Raw genomic sequence first — 27018 nt, 5'->3', positions numbered from 1 at the left:
AGGAAAGGTCCATAAATGACGGAGAAGAGGATAAAAGGAGCAGAGAGTAAAGGTTTGGGGTTGCACCTGGAAGGAGTAATTTCCTGATGTGTTATGTGCTGTGCTGAAGATGTAATAAAATTCAAGTTCAAGACTTACCTGGGCTGGAACTCCTTTACACAGGGATCACCCACAGTATATATGAAAAATAATTTCCCTCTCCAAATGATTTGCGCCTGATATGACCCTCCCCCAGTGCGTGACACGGTCCTTTTCTTTCCTTCTTTTTCGTGTCGACTCATTCTTCTCCCTATTTCTCTCCCTCTACCCCGTCCCTCTCTCAATCCATATATTTCAGCCGTGGATCACTCGCTACGATCATGGGCGGCACGTGCCAGTCACGCGGAGGATGTCTCCCACGGTTCTATTCATCCACATTTTTGTTGAACATTTTCAATATGCATATTTTTGTTTACGAGAGTGAGTGCAATCATTGCATATTCATTCGCCCAATGTGTGAATAGAATGATAAAACCAAAGCTAACACCAACACATAACCTTCACAGCGCCTTCCCACCACCCAGTAACTGTGACGGCAGAATGTGTTCTTGTAAGCCACCTACAAAAAATAAATGAATGAATGGAGGCCAAGTTTTCACAAGTGCTGCTCAATGTAATGGCTTGCACCGTTGTTGATAGTGGCAAACTCGCCTGAAACGAAAAGAACCCTGGGACCCTTTTTCAACAGTTATTACAACTGACACCATGAAAGATGGCAGAAGGCAGTCCAGTAGCAATTTACCCCACAATATTGCCGCAGTCAGCAGCTTGTGCTCCAGCATTTGCTTGCGCTTTTCCGCATACTAAACTACCTCCCCACCAGCATTGCACTTGTTTTCATCTATCAAGGTGGCAGTTTCTATTTATAACAAAATAACAGTAAATGGCTTTTCATCCTTTTTTACGTGGTTTGTTTGCGAAAAGTTGCACGCCCCCAGTTTGTACGAGTCTTATGAAGCCTCTCCTGCTCCAACCCCTCCCACTTTGTACATTTATTTTATGTTCATATAAACAGATTTTGTGGGATGGCCTTACAAGAAAACTGGCGTGCCCTCCATTTGAATACAGTAAATAACGGCTTGAGGTGATAGTATTCTGCTTTTATAGAACCCTTGGTCAAATTGCAAATATACAGGAACACAAAGCCAGCGTGCATGTCGCTCGTAGGGATGATGGACGATGGTCAAGAATAATCACCGAGTGGCAGGCAAGGAATGGAACGCGTGTCCAAGAGGACGTCTACCGAGAAAATGGAGCAATGAAGTATATACTCGTGTGCAGGGGCGGCGTGGACTTTTACGTCATGAGAGTTGACGGTGGTTTTTTTTGGGGAACCTTCATCCTGCAGTTGATTGACCATGGCTAGTTTTTTTTATCATGTTCATTAATCTATCTTTCAGCGCTTGATTTCTTTGTTTAAATTATGCAATTGTATAGTAGCATAGGTGAAGGCATAAACACAGACGTCGCATCTTTATCAGAATCTGTCCTCCCGCCATCCAGGGTCACGGAATAATTAATCTTAGACATGCCCTTTACAGAGCACAAATATGTCTTGTGTGATTACGGTACTGTAACTTCAGTGGCAATTTTCTCATTTCATTTCCCTGCGAAAACCTCTAAAGTTGTATTTTCTTCTCTCCTCCCCCCATGCACGACTTGCAACACGGCACTTATTTGCAAGCCTCTTTTATTTACAACCTGTGTGTAATAGAGTCATATCTTTTTGTCCGTAAATGCTCGTACAGTCCCCAAGACAAATTATCCCCTGCCCAGACACATTCCCCTTAAGGCCACTGGTAGCCATGCATTTTAATCACCCCACAGCTTCTGCACACATTGAAATGCCCGGAAGAACTGTTGCTGGAAGGAGCGTTTCCCAGGCAGCGGGATGGCGGGAAAACCACCCCGTCACTTTGGGGGCCTCGGCCAAGAAGGACAAAAAGCTCTCTTTTTAAAATTCCTCCGCTCTGAAAGAGTCATGTTGCCAAGCAGCAAATTCCATGAGATCAGGCATTGGTTGCATTTCTATTCTTGTTTTTTTTTAAGGAGAGTTGCAGGAGGGGGGGGGAGGGGTGAGCTGTGAGCTCGGGGCAGGAGGAGATGCATAGAGGGTGAGCGGTGGGGTGCGGAGGGCAGAAGGGGCAGTTGTATGTGGTGGGATCAATGTCTTGTAACCCACTTTTCTCAGTTTGTAAACCCCTACGCACGTCAAGTGTTATTGTCAAGGTTTGTTTAAAGAAGTGAGGGTGGGTGGGTGGGGGGGGAACTGAAAATATATCAAGCGTACCGAAAACTATCTCACATTTTCCCCCAGTAACAATTTTCCGGACGATAATCATGACGTGAATTATCTGTGAACATTGTCACGGGGGGTTAGTGTTCACCGTGGACACTCAACACATTCGCACATGTGTACGCGATGCTGTTAATTGATACGGGGTCATCTGTTTGTTCGAATGCCCGTGCCACTAAAGCAAGTACTAAACATTGGCTCTGCCGTCAGCCTTCACTGCAAAGCGATATGGACACCGATTGGACACTCTTAAACCACGTCGTAATTTACAGTGCATTTTGTTGATTGAATCTGTCAGGTACAAAGCTAATGCAATGCAGGCTGTACACAAGGCAGGCCTTTTGAAACACTGTGCGCGCACACGCATTCATGTAAATGATGGATGATTATTTTCGTGAAATGTGCATAGTATTTACTGAAGGCGCAAAAAAAATGTGCACACTTCCACCAATACAGTTATCTTTAAAACAACAACAACATCATAACTGCACAGTAATATTGTCAGTACGCACATGTTATTTATTCAATTTTACATTTTTGATGTTTAAAATCTGCAAATATGACATTTTATTAGCCATTAAATGTATTTCGGAGCTAACAACATCGACGAACAATGATTTTAAAATGAATCACGCGAGATAGTTAAGTGTGTACGAGTAATGGATTCGATAGTGCGACATTACACTCATAAGGCTTAATGAAAGAAAAGTGAAAAAAATACTAGCCACTTCATGCAATTATTCCTTGGGATTTTTTTTAAATAGACATTGATTTACTAAACCTCCCGTGCGCTAATGCCGAGTATTTAAAAAAAAAACGAGAGATAGAATCTTACAGGAAGGTGGTTGTAGAGATATTGCCAATGCCATCGAGAAGGCTTTTTTTAATATGCCGAAATGTTCAACTACCGCATGTGCAACGGTAGCAATGGCTTAATGTCATCCGGTGCACATGACCATGACTGCAACACTTCCAAGCCGCCAGGGGCAGCCCTGCATCAGAATTTCTCTATCAGTCAAGCAGTGAGTTGAGGGAAGGAGGGCGTGCGTGCTGGGCTGAGGGTAGAGAGGGAGAGAGGGATGGAGAGAAGGGAGGGAGAGGGAGCGAGAGAGAGCCGCAGCTATTGAGCGCAGACCAAACAACCATTGGCGCCAGCACACTAGCGAGCAAGAGACATGCAATGGTTGTGGGGTTTTTTTGGGTTCTGTACGTTGCAAGCAAAAGTGATAGATCATTTCCCACGCGATGCATACCTTTCAACTAATTGATCAAAAAAACCAGCATTGTTAATTAAACTAAGGGGACAAACAAAACGGGGCTGGGGGGGGTGGGCTGCATGGGATTTATTTGTTGGGGTTGTTTTTTTGTTGCGTTCGCGCAGAGCCCACGAATTCTGAAGGAGCAGGAAAAACAGTGAAGCATCAGAATCGGCGGCAGTCCACTGATCTAGGTTCGATTTTGAACGATGTAAAGATGTTCTAATTGTCGGCTGGGCACAGCGACCAGAAAAACGCCCGTTTCTCTCTCTCCGTGTGCGGATCGTATGGATTTCTGCAAGCGAAAACCAACTTCGAATTCTCGATGTGGAAGTCCGGCGCATGCTTTTGTGCAGTTATATTGAGTAAAAAGTGCCTTTAAGGGGAGGAAATATAATCTTGTCAGTCATGCTGTTAGTCCATTAACGTATCGACGGTGGGTTTTAGACACAGCGTGCGACACATTTTGAAATCAAGTGCCAATTCAATGTGTTCAGCAATGGGTAAGTCTTTTCCTGCAAATTGCACTCCTTATTATGTACGAGGCGAACAAATGCGGTCTTTAAAAGTAAAAAGATATAAACTAGCAATAATGCTTCTACTGTATTCAACGTCTATATTTTTACATTTATAATTCTGGTACGAATAAACAATTGCATAGACACATCTAGTTTTGTTTTACGTATAGCAGAAAAGACATAGGATTTACCATTGAGTTGTGAGTGTAACTTGTGAATGTATTTTTAAATAAACGCAAATCTTTAGCATATTGTTCATTACCTCAATCGCATTTTTCGTTTTTCAGGTTCAATTCTATTCAGGGTATTGAGTGGCCCAAGAACAAGACTGATGATTTTTACAGCAGCCTTCATGTTATCGTTCTCAACAGTCGAAGGAGCATGTTCCAAAAGCTGTAAGTGTGATGTGAAGATCGTATACTGCGAGTCACTGGGTCTGAAAGGACTGCCACGGAATATCTCCGCAGGCACGCTCGGTTTGTCTCTGAGGTACAACAGCCTGCAAGAGTTGAACTACAATCAGTTTGCCAGCTTTAGGCAACTGACATGGCTATACCTTGACCACAATTACGTGCATACTGTAGATGCACATGCCTTTCAAGGGATACGCAGATTAAAAGAACTGATCCTTAGTTCCAATAGAATCTCAAATCTGGCCAATGGTACATTTCGGCCAATATCAAACCTTCGGAATTTGGACCTGTCGTACAACCAGTTGCAGATACTGGATCCGGATCTGTTCAGGGGCCTCCGCAAGTTGCAGAGCTTGCACTTGCGTTCCAACACCATCAAGACGATGCCAGTACGGATTTTTCAAGACTGCAGAAATCTCGAGTTTCTGGACCTTGGCTACAACCGGCTGAGGAGCCTGGCGCGAAATGCTTTTGCTGGCCTCACCAGGCTGACAGAGCTCCACATGGAGCACAATCAATTTTCCAAGGTCAACTTTGCTCACTTCCCGAGGCTCATGAGCCTGCGGCACCTCTACCTGCAGGGAAACAAGATCAGCGAGATGACGCAGGGCATGGTCTGGATCTGGAGCACCTTGCAGATTCTCGATCTCTCCGGCAATGAACTGCAGTCCTTGAGAGCGAACGCCTTCGAGTATGTGCCAAACCTACAGACGCTGCGCCTCGACTCCAACAAGTTCACCACGCTCACCCACGAGGTGCTCAGCTCGCTCAAGTCCCTCAGCCTCATCAGCCTCTCGGGAAACCTCTGGGAGTGCAACCGAAACCTGTGCGCGCTGGGTAGCTGGCTCACCACCTTCGGCATCCGAAGAGAGAAAAACATGATCTGCGCCGGTCCCAAGCACCTGGAGGGCGAGAACGTGATGGAGGCCATCGACAATTACAACATTTGCGGCGAGAGGCCCCGGGTGACCGCCGAGCCCACGGCGCCAGCCTCGAAGCCGGGCAGCCTGCCCACTGGCTGGCTCAAGCCCGTCGTCGAGTCGAGGATCGAGTGGGGGGAACCTATCGTGCTGCCCACAGACCCTGCGGCGGTCTTCCCCGTGCACCCTCCGCCACCGCCGCCGGACCCCGACCTGGAGGCTGTGTCGCTGCACAAGGTGATCGCCGGCTGCGTGGCGCTCATCCTGTCCGTGCTCGTCATCCTGCTGGTCATCTACATCTCGTGGCGCCGTTACCCGGCGAGCATGCGCCAGCTGCAGCAGCAGGGTCCCCTGGCGCATCACCGGCGCCAGAAGAAGCGGCGAAGACGAGGGGCCAGCGACGAGCGGGCGGCGCAGCCCACGATCCCGCTCGAGTACTACGTGGATTACAAGCCGACCAACTCGGAGGCCACCGAGGGACTTGCCAACGGCACGACCACCCACTGCTCTGCCTTCATCGTGTCGGCCATGCAAGAGTGCGAGGTACGAGCGGCGGGTCGCCACACGCCGTTCGCTGCGTTTGCTGCGTTTGCGCGCGTGCACGTAATTTGCGCTAGCGCGCACTCAAGTCACGCATTTCTGCGTGGGTACGTATTTATGCGCGCAATAACCGAGGAGAGTATGCGGGACTAAACACGCGCTTTTTGATGTTACTTTATGGAATTCGTCAGCATCGTCGGCAGCCACAATCAATCAACTGCTGAATGGAAGCATCCTCAGTCTCACAGTTCTGTGATGTAACGATCCACCTACCACGTACGCATGAGCAGATTTCATCGCTCCATCTCCCTGCCGGGGTTTTCATTCGGATGCGTTCCATTTCATTCCGACAAAATTGCGATACGTATTTTATTCTGTGTTTTTCTTCGTGAAATGCTCTCTCATTAACATACCAAAGAAGAAAACGCGTACGGTATATTAGTACACATTACACATGCACTCACACATATGTGAAAACATGCACCGATGTATAAATTGTAAAATGCGTTTTTATCTTTTAGGTCTTCACATGAAAATTATATTAATGTATTATTCCTAATAAATGTCACAATTACCATTATATCATTATAAAATAAATACCATTGCTTTGTTTACCAAGTAAATCACTTTTCTCCTCCGTGTAGTACAATGAGTCGAACGGTGTGCTTGTGAACACATTCAACCCAATAAAATTCTGAAGTTAAGAGATCCCTTGTCAGGGGCCAATACCGTCTCTACATTAGAGTCTGCTGTCTCTAAGTCTACAGCCCCTCAGGGTGAACCATTCTTATGGGAACCATTCAATACAAATGACCCAACCAGCCAGTCACGATTTGCTAACCTGTGTTGAGGCTGAGGTCCGGTTCAATTTAGAACAGAATGATGGTTTCGTTAAAAAAAGATGCTTACTGCAGCTTTTGTTGTTGTATTATATAATGTTCTGAACAGAATATAAATCAGATTGGTTAGTTATACAAAAAAATATTAATATAGTTGGTAATATTCCGTTAACCTGTTTTCAGATTACAAAATTATGGTTTGTAAAACAAAAACGTTGACCGAAGCGGTTTTCTTTTTTCGATCAGTTTTTGATAGGAAATAAAAACAGATTGATTTGTTGAAAATGCGGGGGTTATTATAGTATCATTAAATGGCCTTCTATTGTTATTTTATGCCTTTGTAATTTGCATGGTAACACCTCTCAGAAAACAGGCGGGCCTATTAGTAAAATGGTTGCTAAAGCTTTAGAACAAAATTGCTTCACAAAGGAGGGAAAGTACCAAAATGGCTACAGACCATCGCTGCCAAGAAGCTATTTCATTAACTTTTGGTGCACGATGCTGACTCAGAGTAATCAGAACCCAATTAAATCAAGCCATCAGAGATGACACGTAACAGAAGTGGTTGCCATATGGGCAGTGGCTACTAAAAATCCAATTTCATCCCATTAACATTAGGGCAGTCGTCAACCGTGCCACTCTGGCATATTTTAGATAATTTAAGCAACACCCGCAGGACTTCATACAGATGCAAATAGAATTCTGTGTTTACATGTCACCAAGAAAACTTAACGCTTACGTGCCACGGCTATACAAATGCTGTCCCTGGCATCAAACGACTGCACACGCAAGGCCCACAACCCCCGATGAATCCTCCACGCAGCTCACAGTGCCTTGTACTGAAAAAACGTGCGTCGTCGAGCGTTCATCAACTCGTGCCTGAAACAACGAGCGACGCTGGTAAACTGTACGCGCAAGCGTCGCCTTAGAGGAACCTCGCGCGGGCGTGCAATGCTCGTCTAGAAGAGGCACAGTGGGCTCAAGATAACGCGTCCACTCGTACCTAAACCCAGCAATCAAGCTACGGAAGCGAAAATGAATAAGGAGAGGGTTAAATCTTTCAAGACTGACACTGTGCAGCAGGTAATGGAGCTCGGTGCACACAAGCTGCCGTCAATTCCCTGTCAGCCTTCAGACCTATTTCATTTTTATGCCCGTGGTCACCTTGACAGTGAGCTTAAAGTCACAATTTGCACAGACTTTAGAATTGTTGTATTCGTGTGGAACAATGCTAAATACAACTTTTCGAGCCAAACAAAGGGATATTGTTTCGTGTAAAATAAGTTGAGTTGCGTTATGCAATATTGCTCTCAAACAAAAAAATGTGTAATAATTGTATGCGTTGAACTTACAACATGTATTGCAAATTCCTCCCGCCCTGCGGCACTCGCCCCAAAAAAAAGCGTAGAATTTCTTTTTGGAATTGAGATAATTAGATCAACTGGCAATCTTCATTTTCACGAAAGTCATTTGTACCGGTAAATTGAGGTTTTGAAAAGGAAATAATTTATGAAATGAAAAATGTGCTTTTTGCAACCAAAAAATTAATTCTCCTTGTCCTATTTTAATGTTCAATCTTATAACTTCATTAAAATGTAAAAATTGTATTGATTAGAAAATTGACAACCGTAAAATACAAGGATATCTTCAAGAGCAATGCAGTCCACCTATATCCAACTAAATAATGGGGAATGTGAATTACGAAGGACATCTATGGAAAGCTATTAACGGCTCAAGTTCACGAATAAACTATTGTGTTTTTCCAATTACCGTAGGTGATTTCTATAAAAAAAATTTGTAAATGGCAGTCATTACAAAGCCTCACTACTTCTTTAAAATTTGCCAATACAGATATGTGAAAAAACAGTATGCATGTTATAAATTAGCATTGGAAATTTGTTTTTTTAATGCCTTTATTTAATTTTATTCCACGATCTTCATGCATGTTAATTTTTGGACAATTCAACTGTGACATTTTGACCTTAAATCATTCTTGTTTGTGACTGGAAAACAGTTGGCAATCTCTGCTCCTCAATGGATGTAACAAACTTGGCCTAACATATCTGAAAATATAGTTACGTACATTAATACAGTCCAATTACAGAATTATTTTTAATTAAACTCGATGCCACATGTCACCGTGTTTCAGCTAAAGTGATGTGATAAAAAGCTGTCGTTTTTATAGCCACATAATAATGAAAAATAAATAAAACATGTTAGACATAATTTTTGAAAGCTACATTTCGTCATGAATGGATCTCAAATGAATAGTTTACAAGTAAGACACAACGACAGATTGGAAACAAGATTCTCTAAGCAGCAAGTCTTCACTATTACCCCAAGGACTGGGACAGACAGACTTGTTGAAAAGTGTTTTTTTGCAAATTGCATCAGGTCCAGCAGCGTCCACACTCCGATACTTTATCTCTCTGCTCTTTTGTAATTCCCCACACATTTTGCGAGCAGATTTCAGACACAAGCTGCAAAATGCGATTTCAATCAACGCCACCTGGGCACAAAATGTGTTGTGTTTGCAGCTCATTTTCTTGCTGAGCGGTTTCTCAGACAACCTTTGCCACCCAAGCATTCTTCCTTAAGAAATTGGCAAATGTGTTGCACTCCGTTCTGTGGGGGGTGTGGAGTGCCCTGGCCTGTGTGCCTTAAGTTGTGTAAGTGTAGAGTATTTGTTTTTAAATTCGCCTGGGGGGGAGTGTCTAACGTGGTACAAATGCGGTTTCTTTGTGCAATTTGAACCAAAATATTTGTGCGCCTGGCACTTCACAAAGCCAATAGACAGAAAATTGAACAAGGGCATGCACCGCCGCTAACTGAATACAGATACAAAAACTCAAAAGAGACGCAGGCAGCTCAGGGTCCCAGCACACGGGGCTTAGAGGTGCTGCTGCTCTCATCTGAATCCAAGATTCACTTGATTTGAGACGCAATCCGCAGCAGCTGCAGCAGCATGGGAACCAATGAATCAGAAATCGTGCCATCATTCAAAGATGTTAAGGCCGTGCCCGCGCACGTTAACATCTCACGGAACTATCTGCAAGAGTAGGCCGCTATGCACTCGTAGTTACGCTGAAATTTACAACCAGAACCACGGTCACATTTCCATATTTCCTATATGCCTTAAAAAAAAAAGTGTATCTCACTATTGCCATAATCCTTGAATGGAATATATATTTTATAAATCAATCAATCACTCGGCTAACGAAAAGAAGTGCAATGCGGCAACATGCCACTTTAATCTATTGATTTTCGGCGTCTGCAACACAGGGATTAATTAAATGTGAAGGTTTAGTTTTAATTTTAATTCCTAAACATTCCTCTACCCCCTGAGTTACAGACGTTCAACTTTCCACCCTATAGACCTTGACGGAAATTATCATGCAAAGCATAATAACTTTTGCAAATTACCTAGAAGCATACATGAAGCCACATATAATTTAGGTGACAAAAGTGGGCCATGCTGACATAAATTTGGCTTTTTCTGCCGAGTCTACATTTCACACTAAATATATGTATTAGCCATGCACACATTGCACAACAATTTATGACCACTTTATCTTCACGTGCTTTAATAACCTGCAATGACCAACGTAGTGAAGTATGGTCAAACAACCCTCATGATCGATATTGGGATGTGAAGGCTTTCATCCAGTAGTGGATTGAACCCAAAATTGCCTGGACCTCATTATTTTATCACAAATCGGACTTCAGAGTAGATTCGTCAACAACACATAACCAGATAAAGTTTACTTACTACGTATAGTTGATCCATTTTGCCAAAGCATAAAACCCCCGCAAATAGCATTCACAACAAATTCCATAACTTATTTTTAGTATTTAGCAGAATATGTAAATGTGCAGCCAGGAAATTGCTTAACTCACGCCGCTGCTGGTCGAAGGACCTCCAATAGATTAAATATGGAGAGAGCACCACCATATAGTATTTGGCCTACTCTGCCACGCTGGCAATAAGTCTTGGACGATGTGGTAAGGACCCACAATTTACCCCCACCGCAAGCGATCCGTTGGGTGGACCGAGGCTCTGGGGGGTGGGGTAGGGGATTTGAGAAACTCAGTGTTTTCAACTGCAGTGCCGAAAACCTCCGTTTTGCATATCCAGTGAGCCGACCACTACACAATGACAGGATCCCCATTCGGTTCAACACTTGTGTTTCACGGTGAACATTGGGATTAAAGGCGACGTACATTTTTTTTTGGCATTGGCATACTCTGCTTGTTAATCGTATCCTGAAATCTCAATGTAAAATATTCTGTCATTAAAGATGCAAGGACAGATTTGCATTTTGCAGCCATGCATTTTCTATTAGCAACTACAACGTGCACACTGCAATATATAATTTAATACTCTGCACATGTAATATGCCTTTATCCTTAAACATGGTCCATACTACTTTGTGCTATCCAACCCTGAAAAGTAAAACCTTGAATAAAAAGCATTGTGCACTTATATATATAAATAAATCAAGATCGTTAATAGCTCTTAAAAGCTTTAACCAAGATTGCGTGCAATGTGTGCCAACATTTAACAATAATTATACATGTTAATAGGTTTTAAATGTTAAATAATGACTTAAACATTAATAAAGCAGGGAGTACAACAACAACATCACGTTAAAAGGCCATTGCAGTGAGCATGCATGCAACATCTTTGTGACATACGGTGGCACTTCGAGTTGGTCATTAGTCAACAGTCGTTGATTCCTTTTCAGGCATTGCCACGAATCCGTAGGCCGTGGCGTCTATTGTAAAACAAGCTTCAAGGCATCCCTGCAGACATTGACATTGGCTTCCAAAGCTGTGCTTACTGTAAGAGGTCTGATTCTCAACGGGGGCAAGGCTGCCTTCAGGCAGACAGAAGTTGCATTTGTTAAAGGCTCTCATGTACAATTGTAAACAGTGCATTTAATCATTCCCTAAACATCCGGGGTATTTGATTTATGAAGCCGTCTCTTCGTAAGATTGCCCGTGGGATGCTTGGGGGCCCACTGCTTTTCCTCCCTTTATACCCTTCTCCATTAACCCCAGATCTCCATTCAGGCCTGTCGCCACCCCCACCGCAAGCGCTGTCCTCCCCCATTGATTTTGTTCCCTGAGCCCACGTGTGTCAATCATTCCGCGTAGCTTGGACCGCTGCCATAATCTCTCGAAGCCAAGAGCAGCAGGAACCACAGCGGCTCCACCGTTCCTTCGGCAACAGCCAAGGGTCCTTTGTTACATCGCCACCGTATCTCACATTTTGTGTGTGTGTAGTGGAAAGAAAAACACAAGCATTTCCGAAGCCCCTTGGGTTAAATTAATTGCAAAATACAGTTTTTACCTGAGTTAAAGGATGCTCACTTTTCTATCTGGAAGCTAGTGCCTCTTGTTAAGCACCTCACAAAATGTCGCCGATGAAAGGGAACATTAAAACAACTTAGTTTTTTTTAGGTGAGATTTTTTACTTTTAAAATAGTTTCCCAACCATGCAATCTCGGACCAAATTATTTACAAGACTAACAATGCAATCGTTTTCAATAGAAATTCCAATGAAATTCAAGCTTTAAATAAAACATACCATGCAGATCTTATACTAAATAAATCACATATTATTAACACAATCTTGACAAGTTTCTACGAATGAAGCCACGTATTTCCAGTGAAAATCTTAGGGTTGTGCCTGAGTGCCAAATACATTTGATTTCATTCACCTCAAATTACTTCGACAATGATGTTAATATAATTTTCAGGAAACATTTTCTTCAGGGAATGTCTCATCCTGCACCATTATATTTGGCAGTTTGATGTACGTGTACCCTGGAAATACGAACACCCCAATCAACAAGCTTTCAACCACAGGCTGTCGACAATGACGAACGTGTTTGAAAATTGTTTTGTTTCTAGCCGTCAAGTTATGATCAGCAATGATGTTTCTATTTAGAACACACACAGGCTGTCTACAAGTCAACAGAATGTTCACAACATGCTTTACATCCAATTAGCAAAATAACACATTTGCAATTCTACTTGTGAGCGAGAAATTCAATAAAGATATACACTCAGTGGTAGAGCTCGTAGATTGCAGCTGGAAGGTTGCGAGCTCAAATCCTGGTTGGCGATGAACTCAGCCCATCATCCCCGTGGAGTTCATGAGATGAGTAATCACTTTTGTGGGGAGGTCAACAGTAGGTGGATCGACTTGCCCCTTCCAAAGGAATGTGGATTTTTCCCACTTCTGGCTCAGAGCCATATGTAGGGGATGAGCACAGCTTCGTTGCTCATTTCAGCAATAAAATCACTTTGTCCTGTAAGAGAAGTGCGTATTTAGATATCTCCCACATAGCTGCACACACTATTCACCAAATGGAACACTAAGTACACGAACAAAAGTGAACGTTTAAGTTCAACATCGAATGATTTATATTGTAACCGCATGGAAAACCGCACGGAACACCGCAAAACTGGTCATTGCAGGTGGATCCATGGACTTAATACGAATGAAAAGTTATGTTCCAGTAATTACGGTCACGCAGAACAATACCACGGGTGACGTTTCATCGTAGAATTAACGGCCAAGTATGACATTAATAAATCCCGGTTTCACTTAAACAGCCGCCGAAGTAGTGTACATTTGTTTTACTTCTCAAGAGACCACATGATGTATTAGGCACTCAAAAATAGTGCACACATTGAAACATCATAGAAAGTGGAGCTGCATTCGCTAATGAGAACACACATGTAAACAATGCCGTGACCTTGACTATTGACCTTTAGTTACCAACTAAAGGTGGCTATAGGGGCAAGGATCTATGCAGTCCATGAATTATCTCAAAACACGTTTTTCAGGCCATGGGTTCAGATAAATGTCTGACACATTGCACGTCCTGAACACGTAAAGAAGTGTCCAATGCACCACTGCCCACTAAATTATACTGCATGCATTCACCTGCGATGTAATAATCCACCTAGCACATGCCCGAAAGCTTATTTCATCGCTCCATCTCCTTGGTGGATGTCCTCTAGGATGTTGTTTAATTTCTTGGTTGCCACTCGCTTAGTATTCGTAACCATCGGCCGTCATCCGTTCTCGCGACGTGTCTTGCCCAAGTCCACTTATTTTTCTTAACAGTTTGAACTACGTCTTTTATCTGCAGATGTTCAGAATCAGAAAATGTATTTATACTGGAGGAATCCGACGAGCTATGAAGCTCTTTTTGACAGACGTCCATTAGATGTTCTTGAAATGCACGCTCCTCTTTGCGTTTCCAAATATTATTCGAAGCGTGCATCTCTCCTCACTTCTTTTTGTCACATTTCAGTGTTTTTATTGTTTCATAAATGACCGTGCTTCTGAACCATATATCATAAGAAGTGCACACTGCTTACAAATGCTCTTCTCTAAGGCGCTTCGCGATGTTACTTGCCCTTATCAAGTTCAGCTTCACAAATACACTCCAATCTGCTCTTGTCCGCCTATTTATTTTATCTAAAATTATATTTTGGTCTGCCTCTAACAGCTGCACTAGGATACTCTACACATACTCTGCTGTATTTTTCAGTTGTGTCGCCACTGATAGATGTCTCCAATGGTTTAGAAATAATATTGGACATGACAATTGCTTTTCTCATTTTTAACCCGAGCTAAACTTTGCAGGCTTTATTTGTTTCAATATTAACTGCAGTTCATCCCCAATCGACGTTATAATTACTATGTTGTCGTGTTTGGTTTCTGTATTTTGGTTCAGTGCTGTAAATATGCCCCAAGCACAAATGTCCTGTTGCTTCTGGGCCAAGATAAGTATTTTACACCCTGATCGATATGTGTAAAAGTTAAAATATTGAAATCATTTCGCTTTAACTATGGCAAAGTAAATGGCTTATATGGTTTTATCAAGTGGTGGAAAATTACAAAGTTTGTAATTCGCTCCATTTTTTCTTTCATAAAAAAGGTAAAGGTACAGCCCTGCAATTTCTTGCTCATGCCATTGCTGGCACATGGGCCATGCATTCGACGAGTGATTCTTAACCTGGAGTGCACGCACCCCCTGGGGGTGCAAGATGCCCTTTCTGGGGGTGAGAGACATGCCAGATTTTTTTACAAGGTAAATCATGAAAACACAAATTAAGCACGGGGCACGCAAGTACGACTACTTTGTTTCATCAAACCTATAGATTTATGTATTAACATTATAAATATTTTCACGATTGAGAACCAAAGGGGTGCAAGGCTGTAGTAAAGGTTAAGAACCACTGCAATTAGAGGGAGCTCTAGAGGCTCTCCACTGGGTATTTGGCCTACTCTTCCACACGGACCAGAAGACTTGACAGAGGTGGGAGTACCTACAACTCCCTCCCCCCACTCCCTCCCACCTAACACGTGATCTATCGGTCAACTAACTCTGACATACCAATTTACACTGCTGGGTGGACAAAGGCAGGCGATAAAAAAAAACATTACATCAACTGCCACGCAGAGCGATTGAATCACAACCTCTGGTTTGCGAGTGTGCTTACCATTGCACTGCTGGAAGCATCCCTCCATGCTTTTTATACATAGTATTTCAGGACCTCAGAATGTTAATATGAACGTGCCAATACCATGTGTATGTTTGTTGGCATTCCTTCATAACTTGCCTTTTCAGTCACAGTGGATCCTGACTTTCCAAGCCCTGAAGACACAACCTAGCCAAATGGTGTAGTCATCACACGGTTTGAATCAATTGGACATGGCGAACTCCACTTCTCCACAACCCAGCTCTTCAGCATAAATAATCCCGTTGGGATGGTGGTTTAAAATAACAAAAAAAAACTGTCCTATTTAAAATGACGCAACACCACTTAAACATGTAATTTAAGACTTAAACGTGATTGAATTCTTGGGGGAAAAGAAAATTGGAGATAATGTACTTAAAATGTCGAGCCATTAACCTTATTTTTATGATTGCAGTTGATTTTTATGTTATATTACTCATGGAAACTTCCACTGCAGTACCTGCACGTTCACTACCATTAACCTTAAGTTAATCAATTTAAAATGTTTACAACACAGAAGCTCTAGCCTATGTCATTTTGGCTAATATATATTTTTAAACAAACCCACGAATGTAAAAGTAAAATGTTTATGCTCAATTAGAGGTTTATATGTGTGTAATGTTGAACTTCTTTTGCACCTATTCTTTAGGTCTTTTGCTAAAGTCACGTAGATAGGTTCAAAGAAAATAACAAAAAAACTGCAACGTTTCGATCACAACACAAGTGGTCGTCATCAGGAAAAGGGGGTTGGCTTCTAAAGGCAAACTGTTTATAAAGGTTTAAAAATGGGCATAGCCCAAGTGTCAGCAGCATGGGTGGGGTAGCTAATGTCAATGTAAGGGATTAAAAACGGCGTGCCCCAGCATGTAGGGGGTGCTAGAAGGTGATGTAGGGCGGTGTAAGAGGTGATGGTAGTAGTGGGCAATGACGGCGCTGATGGTGGGTTTCCACCAATTAAAAGAGCTGCCAGGTAATCATTGCACCTCGCTTTACACACTCACACTGGTGACGGTGGAGGTTGCTGCTAGAGGTGATGGTAGTCGTGGGTAGTGATGGTGCTGGTGCTGGGCTTCTACCAATAAAGGGCTACTGCTAGTGGTGATGGTAATCGTGGGTAGTGATGGTCCTGGTGGTGGGCTTCCACCAATTAAAGGGCTGCCAGGTCTAAAATGGAAACATTACAGCCAGTTATGACTTAAACTGGTTGATAATGTCCTTCCAGTGATTGCTGAGTTTATACCCATTTTCTCAGTTGAAATTGTTTCTATGTCTGTATATATGGATTGCTTCATGAACGAATCTTTGTCGATAGCCAGTGGGTTTGCAAAGTACCTTCGTCTTAGAGAAATCAAATTCGTGTGAGCCCACCGCATTAAAACAATGATCAGCCACGGCCGAGGTATTGGTCTTACTGTGTTTCAGATCTGCCTTATGTTCACGAACACGGTCCGAGACATGTCGCTTAGTTTCCCCAATTTAACTACTGCCGCAGACACAGCTTAGTTTGTAGACGCCGGGGATCACATCCTTCAAAGATAGGATCAGATCACGAATTTTACATATCATGTTAAATCGAACCTGGATCTTGCACCGTACGTGGCCAGCCATCCAAATTGGAGGTGCAGGTTGAAGGACAGCAGACTAACCACAACAAGCAGTTCTAAATAAATAAGTTTTTAATCGAGATTTAAAAGTGCATAGCTCCAGTGGATTCCTATCGGAAGGAACAGCTTTCCAGACGGCCAATATGGTGATTTGTTGTAATGGTCAGCACAGTGGGCTTGCAATGTGGAGATTAGCAGTTCAATGCCCTTGTGTGGCCATTAAAACGATGTTGCAAGTTTCTTAAATCTCCACCGCCTCTGTACACACAGTAGCATATATGGGTACACAACAGTTAGTCAGTTTAACACATAGGCTTTCGCGACCAATATTATCCATGATAAATGTATTTTTGGATTAGATCGCGTAAGTAAAAATGCGTCGTGAAGCCCACCACCACCCGACACAACCAATTAGTAAGGTTAGTAATGTAATCATCGGCGCGACGTCGTACTCAAATTTTAAATGTTGCGAGTTTACTCTACAATACACCGGTGTGTTGAATTAGTATCTAATCAGCAGGACACGTCTGGTGCGGTGAAGTGTGAACTTTTTCCAAGACGTCTCGTGAAGGCATAGACCTCTAGAGGAGCCTCTTTCTCCATGTGTGGTGTGAGCAAGCATTGGTAGGGCTGCACATTTACATTGTATTTACTTTTTGGAAGATCATTAATCCCACTGCGAGGATACACTCTTAGAAATAATGTCTTGCAGAGAGCGCCAGGATTTTTCTTTAAATATATTTAAAATATTTCAAATTGATGCAGCTTTGTTGCACATCAAACCAGATTGTCCATTTCATTCTTGACAAAAGCAGTGGTGACAGAAAAAGAAATGACTCAAATAACATGCTCGTAAATAACGGGCTTATAAATAAGCCGTCTATGCATGAAAAGCAACCCAAACTGCATTTGCATTTAGGCAATCAGCAAGCACAGTGCCAAGCTTGTTTTTAAAATGGCACCATCACTGATTGCATTAACCTTTCCATGGTCAGATAGAATTTTGGAAATGAAATAAATCAACAAATTCAAATCTGTCATTCCGTGAAGGGAAAAAAACAATCACAAGATATAATTCTACAGCTAAATTACAGGGCTTGGTAAAATAATTTGAGCACCCCCCCTCCAAAAAAGTCATCCTACCATTCCATTTACAACTTTTACCTAGCTCGCAATTCCAAGTAATTTGACCCAATGTGCAAAGCACAAAATGTTAAATCGACATTTCTGGCTCATGTGGACTTTTCGCTTTAAAATGGTGGCTAGTGGGCCAGGCTCGAGAGAGGAGAATTTGAAACGATGCATTCAGAATGCCCGTCAGGAAAATGAATTCTTCGCCATCGAGCCGACTCACTAATAAAACGATTGCACGGCATTGCCGTTACCCTGATATTTCCCCCAAATTGATTTTCTTCAGTGTTTTTTTTAGTTTTTGCTAAAATCCACATCTCACTCCCCTGCTCTTAAGAATAGCATCCTCCAATTTATTTAATGTAACTCCTTCGCAAATGTGGAGTTTGTTACAACGTCGCATATCCGACCGATACATCCATAATGAACAATTAACAGCCCACACCCGTCACAGTATTGTAACTGCCATTTTATATGGATGTTCCCAAATCTGATCTTTTCAGATATCTCATCATAAAAGCCGTGTGTCCATCAACTAAATCATTAGAGCCTTTCAGAAGGCCTGACTCAAAAGTCATAAGAAAGTGGACCCCACTCCTCCAGATGTGGGGGTAAAAAGTTGATCCAACAGATTTACAACAACAATTGTCGACCCAACTACCACAAACAAAAATCACTCCCCCCCCAAAAAAAAAATGTTGTAGGCACATATGCCTACACACCCTACATTCAATAGTAGTATCTGCACAAATTGGTGGGGGGGGGGGGGGGACATCAGTGGGGGCGACGGGCGAGGCGCAAAGCGCTGAGAAGCCCTCTGCCAGAGCTAGAACAAGGCTGCCGAAATTATAATCGCAATAAATTCTGAATATCTGCGTACATTGTCTCACGTATAACACACACTAATGCACTCCCCGTGATGTTTAAAGCTGTTTACGTTTCTTTTTTGTCCAGTATCCTATTTAAGCATGGAATACATGTAATTCTATCTACATGTTCACAAATCCAAACTTCACATATTGGCCTATTCCTCACTCTGCTGTGAATTGAATGTGCGAAGTTGCGTTGCATATTTACAATATAGGCACATCTACTTTCATTGAGAAAACTAACTCATGATCGTTGAAATTGTGAATTTAATCAAGTATTATGGCTGGCTACTTACATATTTTTTAGGGTTATGTTAATCGAGTATGGTGTATGTACCGAAACACTCTTAGTAATAATAAGCCCCGGCCTCTATCCAACGAATTGTCACAATTCAGTGCTCTAATTTGATTCAATATCTACTGCATTTCTTTCACACTGCAGTAAATGATAGTTGCCTCTATTGGCTGCGGTGCACCCACTATATACAACATATCTAAATAAAACAACTATATTTAATTTCTCCAGGTATCCTAAGAAGAATTAATATCAATACATGCTGCTCTTTTGTAACTCTTATAAATAAGACTAAGATCACCATTCATAGGGTTGGAAAGAGTGTTGTTAGTACCCATTAAGTTTGGCCAGGCATACGAGGAGATAGTTTGGGCAGCACCACGCCTGTTTTCATGGTTTGTACACCAGTTATTTATTTAAGGCTGAGTTTACCTAGGGGAAACCAAGAGGACCAGTTTAGAAATATCTCGTCGCTGATGTTAGCCATGGTCACAGTGAGGTGCACTAACCACTGCGCCACCACTCCCCACAACACTTCTAACACAATTTGTGGGATTTAAAACATTGTTGTACTAAGAGGAATTTCCAAATGTGATTATTCAAGTCCACATAATTCAGCACGATTGATCAATATGCTCAGTATCTGTAACTGAAGTGTACATTATACCGACTATAATCACCCAGGAATGTCTGTCCTGATTAATAATCATTATAAGGTGACGTCACACCACATGGAGCACCCTCCCCCCTCATTAATAATCATTATAAGGTGACGTCCTCCAAATGGGCACCCCCCCATGCATAATAATTAGGGGCTGACGTCACTCTACATGGGGGGGCGAGGCGCCTCCTCCCCCCTCCTCGGCGTCAACTTACAACCCTCACTACAAAGGCAGAACCCTCACGTCACGCGATCTCCGTAACGCTGTTGAGACATCAAAGTAAAAAGGACATCATGATGAACAAGGGATTATAACCTTAAAATGAAATAAGTCTGTGTCACCGCGCCCTTTCAAATTGCACACGAATTGATGCAATCAATATCACGTCGCGGTCTGCTTTTCAGTTGCAAGTTTCATATTTGCTGCAATACACCCGTCCTTGGACGGGCAAAAGAATAGTACAAAATAATCGTGCTACACTGTGTCAATAAATATCCTCAGCAGCCATGGTCAATCCACTGCTGGATGAAAGCATATTCAAGCTGCCATTTATACCCGATGACCCTTCGATGTAATAATAATTCACCTTTCTCAAAAACATCAATTGGAATGTGAATGCAGTACAGTTGCCCTTTTGCAATTATAATAGTAGCTTTAACAGATTGTTGGGGCAAGTCCTGTGAGCACCGATGAAGGCAGGCACAGCGCATGAGGGGGTGTGGGTGGCCAGCACCACGCCCGACCGCCTTTGTTTCTCCAGTGGCGATGTCTTTACACAGCACCAGGTACTCTTTTGAGGCTGAGTCGACCTAGGGGAGGCTCAGGATCGGATCAAATAATTATAATCATCTCCGGTGTTGGCTGTGAGCGGGAATCAAACTCGGGTCACTTGGATTCGTAGCGCAACGCACTAACCGCTATACTACTGCTCCCCACAAACCAATACCGTAGCAAGGGTGTCGTGGGCAGGGTGAGGGGTGGGCAGGGCATGGTGAGCCGGATGGGCAGGGTGGGCAGAGCGTGGTGGGCAGGGTGGGCGGCTGCCCCGGGCACCCCACCGGAGGGAGGTGCCGGCCCAAGCGGAGCCGAATTGTTGGAAATGAAGAGTGCAGTGGTGGTTGGTAGCTCAAAATCTATTTATTTGGGTGGGGGGGGTCAATGCCATCACTGCAGCAGCGGGGTGGGCACGAGGATAGCATCTTGCCCCCACACCCCCGACACAAATGATTCAGACCCTAAAACCACCTTTTTCTGTTACTTAACCACCAATTGAAGTTCAACATTTCTGTTTTCCAAAAATAAAATACAAATGTTAACAAGGGAATATCTCTTTTTGGCAAAGTTAAGCTACTTCAATAAAGTCAAAAAATTACAGCAGAGAAGCTCCAGCCTATGTAATTGTGGCTAATATATATTTTGGAAAAAACCCACGAATGTAAAAGTTCAATATTCATGCTAAACAGGGACTTGTTTTTTTTTCGATTTAAAGCTTTCGTGACTGCAGGGATTAATATTCTTGGTTCTTTCGGTAAAGTCACGTAGAAGGGAAAAAATAAAATAATAAAAGAAAACAATTACATTCTCACGACGTTTCGATTGCAACACAAGCAGTCATCATCAGGTGTGAAAACCACAGCAAGAAAATTTGAAAAAAAGAATAGGGACTTGTATGTTTGTTGAACTTCTTTTGCACTGCACGTAGCCAAATCGCACGTATTGAAAGTGCAGGGGACAGACAACAAACTAAACAGAAAACATATTTATTATTTGTCTTCCTTTTCTGGATGTCATAAGTGAACAGCTGTTGCACCAGGGCGTGCATTTAAACTTCTGCTTACAGATGCAATGGCACGTACGAAGTTAACGGCCAAGCTCATCCTGTGACATATAAAAACTTATACTGGAGAATCCTGGGATTTGGTGAAAATACCCATGACAGAGCAAGATCAGACTGCTTCGTTTTTGCAGAAATGTGTGTGACAGTTTGTTTCAAGTGGGACAGAGTGAAAAATCAGCATTACATCACTCGGGTGGCCCTTTCTGTGGCATCTGAAAACTTTTAAATTAAAAAGAGAAAAAATGAATTGCACCATGTGAAAATGTCAAGACACTGCAAAGGTGACTTCTGAAATTTCACTCACACACGTACAGTGGCTCAGAGCTTGCTATCCAGGGCACATGCACAACAATCCTCACCAAATATTCTCTCCAAAGAGATATACATATACACACACACTTACCTATAAACTACTACAGATAGTAAATGTCTTACTCTTAGGTTTTTTCGGTAAAGTCACGTAGGTAAAGAATGTGGTAGCCAATGAATGGAACGTTCCACATTCTGATGAGCTCCGCCCCCCTCTCCTCCCCCCTCAACTTGCTTTTAAGGGATTACATCTTGAATCATTGCCTCACTTGATGCAGCAAATCTGGCTGTGACGGTCCCACCTGATGACGGAGACTTGTGTTGCCTCCGAAACGTCGTGATTTTTTATTTATTTTACTTTTATTAATTTTAATGTTTTACCTACGTGACTTTACCGAAAAAACCTAAGAGTATGAATTCTTGCAGTCACGAAAGCCTCAAATCTAGAAGTAAATGTCTTCGTTAATGATAAACTTATCTGAAATGCAAGCAAAGAAGCATGCATGCTTGGAATTACATTGGTAGACAGGAAGAGGGACACATGGATGATAAAACATACTCAGGTTATTTAAATCATTCAAAATATTTTTCCAAGTTTGGCTTGGGTAGGACATGTCACTAGAAGCCATGATGGCCAATGGTCAAGAATATTGGAGGAAGTTGCAGCCAAGGAATTGAATTGTATCTGAGAAGACTACCACAGAGGAGATGGTGTGATGAAATCAGCTTCTGCAGGTGTTACATATGTAGTGTCTCGAAATTACTCACACTGACATGGAGTAACAGGTCACCTGCTTACACTTTATTAATCCTACTCTCGCACCCGTTATAGGCACTCCTTTGACTGCCTTCCACTGTCACAACACACTGCTTCTCCTACTACCAGCTGTCATCTACTCCGCACCTCACCTACTCCGCACCTCACCTACTCCATGCCTCACCTACTCTCTCCTATCTCGTCTACTCTCTCATATCTCGCCTACTCTCTCCTATCTCGCCACTGCCCTCTCCTATGGTGCCCCGTACCCACTCACCCGTCTGTCCCGGGCGGAGGGTTCAGCCAACACCCGCCCGACAGCGGCATGAGGGGCGAGGTCCCATTGACGGCTCGAGCAGCCGCGGCGAGATGTCTTCTCTCTTGGTCCCCGATGCACACTCCCACTTATATACCCCTCCTCATTCCGAGTCCTCACGTGCTCCCCACTTAAGCTGTCTCCTCCACGGCGCCTCTCGCACTCATTAATCCCTAATCATCGCCCCCATCTCCCGTCTCTCTTGCGCCAACCTCCTGCCCCAGCGCGCACAGCTGCTCATCCTCGATTGCACCTGCTTATCCCCTTAATTACTGCAGGCTCTCCGGCACCAGCCTCATGCTCCAACGCACACACCTGCTTGTCCTCAATTGCACCCGCTTCTCCCCTTAATTACTGCCGGCTCTCAGGCACCAACCTCCTGCCCCAACGCGCACACCTGCTCGTCCTCAATTGCACCCGCTCAACCCCTTAATTACTGCCGGCTCTCAGGCGCCAACCTCCTGCCCCAACGTGCACACCTGCTCGTCCTCAATTGCACCCGCTCAAACCTTAATTACTGCCGGCTCTCCGGTGCCAATCTTCTGCCCCAACGCGCACACCTGCTCTTCCTCAATTGCACCCGCTCAACACCTTAATTACTGCCGGTTCTCAGGCGCCAACCTCCTGCCCCAACGCGCACACCTGCTCGTCCTCAATTGTACCTGCTCAACCCCTTAATTACTGCCGGCTCTCAGGCGCCAACCTCCTGCCCCAGCGTGCACACCTGCTCGTCCTCAATTGCACCCGCTCAAATCCTTAATCACTGCCGGCTCTTCAACGCCAACCTCATGCACCAGCGTGCACACCTGCTCGTCCTCAATTGTACCCGCTCAACCCCTTAATTACTGCTGGCTCTCCAGCATCAACCTCCTGCCCCAGTGCGCACACCTGCTCATCCTCAATTGCACCCGCTCAAATCCTTAATTACTGCTGGCTCTCCGGCGCCAACCTCCTGCCCCAGCGCGCACACCTGCTCGTCCTCAATTGCACCCTCTCAACCCCTTAATAACTGCTGGCTCTCCGGCGCAATCCTCCTGTCCCTACATGCACACCTGCTCATCCTCAATTGTACCCGCTCAACCCCTTAATTACTGCCGGCTCTCAGGCGCCAACCTCCTGCCACAGCGCACACACCTGCTTGTCCTCAATTGCACCCGCTCAACCCCTTAATTACTGCCGGCTCTCCGGCACCAACCTCCTGCCCCAGTGCGCACACCTGCTTGTCCTCAATTGCACCCGCTCAAATCCTTAATTACTGCCGGCTCTTCAGCGCCAACCTCATGCCCCAGTGCGCACACCTGCTCGTCCTCAATTGCACCTGCTCAAATCCTTAATTATTGCTGGCTCTCCGGCACCAACCTCATGCTCCAAAGCACACACCTGCTTGTCCTTAATTGCACCCGCTCAACCCCTTAATTACTGCCGGTTCTCAGGCGCCAACCTCCTGCCCCAACGCGCACACCTGCTTGTCCTCAATTGCACTCGCTCAAATCCTTAATTACTGCCGGCTCTCTGGCGCCAACCTCCTGCCCCAACGCGTACACCTGCTCGTCCTCAATTGCACCCGCTCAACACCTTAATTACTGCCGGCTCTCAGGCGCCAACCTCCTGCTCCAGCGCGCACACCTGCTCGTCCTCAATTGCACCCGCTCAAATCCTTAATCACTGCCGGCTCTTCAGCGCCAACCTCATGCACCAGCGTGCACACCTGCTCGTCCTCAATTGTACCCGCTCAACCCCTTAATTACTACTGGCTCTCCAGCATCAACCTCCTGCCCCAGCGCGCACACCTGCTCGTCCTCAATTGCACCCGCTCAAATCCTTAATTACTGCTGGCTCTCCGGCGCCAACCTCCTGCCCCAGCGCGCACAGCTGCTCGTCCTGAATTGCACCCTCTCAACCCCTTAATAACTGCTGGCTCTCCGGCGCCATCCTCCTGTCCCTACATGCACACCTGCTCGTCCTCAATTGTACCCGCTCAACCCCTTAATTACTGCCGGCTCTCCGGCGTCAACCTCCTGCCCCAGCGCGCACACCTGCTCGTCCTCAATTGTACCTGCTCAACCCCTTAATTACTGCCGGCTCTCCGGCGTCAACCTCCTGCCCCAGCGCGCACATCTGCTCGTCCTCAATTGCACCCGCTCAACCCCTGAATTACTGCCGGCTCTCAGGCGCCAACCTAATGCCCCAACGCGCACACCTGCTCGTCCTCAATTGCACCCGCTCAAATCCTTAATTACTGCTGGCTCTCAGGCGCCAACCTAATGCCCCAACGCGCACACCTGCTCGTCCTCAATTGTACCCGCTCATCCCCTTAAATACTGCCGGCTCTCAGGCGCCAACCTCCTGCCCCAGCGCGCACACCTGCTCGTCCTCAATTGCACCCGCTCAACCCCTGAATTACTGCCGGCTCTCAGGCGCTAACCTCCTGCCCCAACGCGCACACCTGCTCGTCCTCAATTACACCCGCTCAACTCCTTAATTACTGCCGGCTCTCCGGCGTCAACCTCCTGCCCCAACGCGCACACCTGCTGGTCCTCAATTGCACCCGCTCAACTGTGCACACTGCGTACATTTCTACTCTCCACATAAATTATTACATCACATCATCAGCCATGGCTTGGTAATGGCTGATGATCATAAATAATTAACATATATGCACGGTACTGCTGTAATAAAATTATGATTCAAATCCATAGTACCCATGACTAAAACACATTCATGTTTTATTATTATGCTTTTATTCCCAGTAATTTTTTGCAGTTGTGGGAAATGTTGCTACTTGTAATCTCAATAGATTAATTTGCAGGGATTTTTTCAGTATTGCAATGTTTGGCGAATAGCAGTTACATTGTACCATACATATATATATTTTTAGCAATCCTGGTTTTATAAACTTAAATGCTAGCCATATAAATAAATACATTCGGATGAAATGCTGGACTTGGGTATATGGTAGCTGCAAATGAAGCAGAAAACGTTAAGTCTATAAAAAAAAAACTGCAGATGCACTGTGTTGTCCTACAAGGCACATTAAAACATCCATCTGTTTGGATAAAAAAAAATACTGGAATATTTATTTAGTCCGGCACGATGTTTCTTTGCTGTATAACAACGATGTATAAACAAGGTAGGGCTGAACATCCAGCAGTAAACATTAGAGGGAACCGCCAATTATTAGATGAGCGTTGTGCTATTACAATCAGCAAAAGTGGTCTGTGGAAGAATGTGGGCAAAATAATCGCAGGAGCCAATCATGAGATTATGGCTCAGATGCAAAGAAAATCTAGACCTAAAACCTCTTTTTTGTAAATACTGTTTTTTTGTACGCTAATTGTAGCTGATAAAACACAGCCATAATACGCAACAGGGAAAACAAAAGTGTGATGATATAATTTAAATGAATGCAATGGATGATTATGCCCGCAGATTCAAAACTTTCCTGCTTATGAAACGCTGCTACATAAATTACCTCACTAAATAATACAATATATAATTATGGAAGAATTGCATTTTTAGTGCACCGTAAAGATAGAGAATAATTGCATAAAAAAGTGTATATATCTATATCACGCATGTAGCATTTTAAGATTTTTAATTAAAAGCAGGCATTTTACAAAGGCGCCAGTCATGTCTGGAATGAAAAGAGACATTTGCTTTTCACAAATGACTATCATTGACTGGGATTGAATTAATGAAGCAATAAGGGTTCACAATTACTGAGCCGGTTTCTACAAAGCCTTTTTTCCCTCGTAACAAACGACAGCTATAAAAAAGAAAACGAAATAATGGTTTATTTAAATGTTGGCTAGGGTCGTATTTCAGTTACAATTTTAAAAACAATAATCAAAATCAATATTATATGGAAACTGT

General features: G+C 43.8%; 1 protein-coding gene across 1 annotated transcript in view; it reads left to right on the top strand.

The window, feature by feature from the left end:
- Positions 1-4419: 4419 nt before the first annotated feature.
- The window catches only part of LOC144717488 (leucine-rich repeat transmembrane neuronal protein 4-like), a 34988-nt gene continuing 12389 nt past the window's right edge, over positions 4420-27018 (top strand). Inside the window, exon 1 of the mRNA XM_078592858.1 lies at positions 4420-6045. Within this exon, the coding sequence (XP_078448984.1) occupies positions 4441-6045 (1605 nt within the window). The 5' untranslated portion in view covers positions 4420-4440. The remainder of the gene's footprint in view (positions 6046-27018) is intronic.

The sequence above is a fragment of the Lampetra planeri genome, chromosome 4 (assembly GCF_965212315.1).
Source record: "Lampetra planeri chromosome 4, kcLamPlan1.2.h2, whole genome shotgun sequence".
Lineage (NCBI taxonomy): Eukaryota > Metazoa > Chordata > Hyperoartia > Petromyzontiformes > Petromyzontidae > Lampetra > Lampetra planeri.
This window is presented reverse-complemented; position numbering and strand designations above follow the sequence as displayed.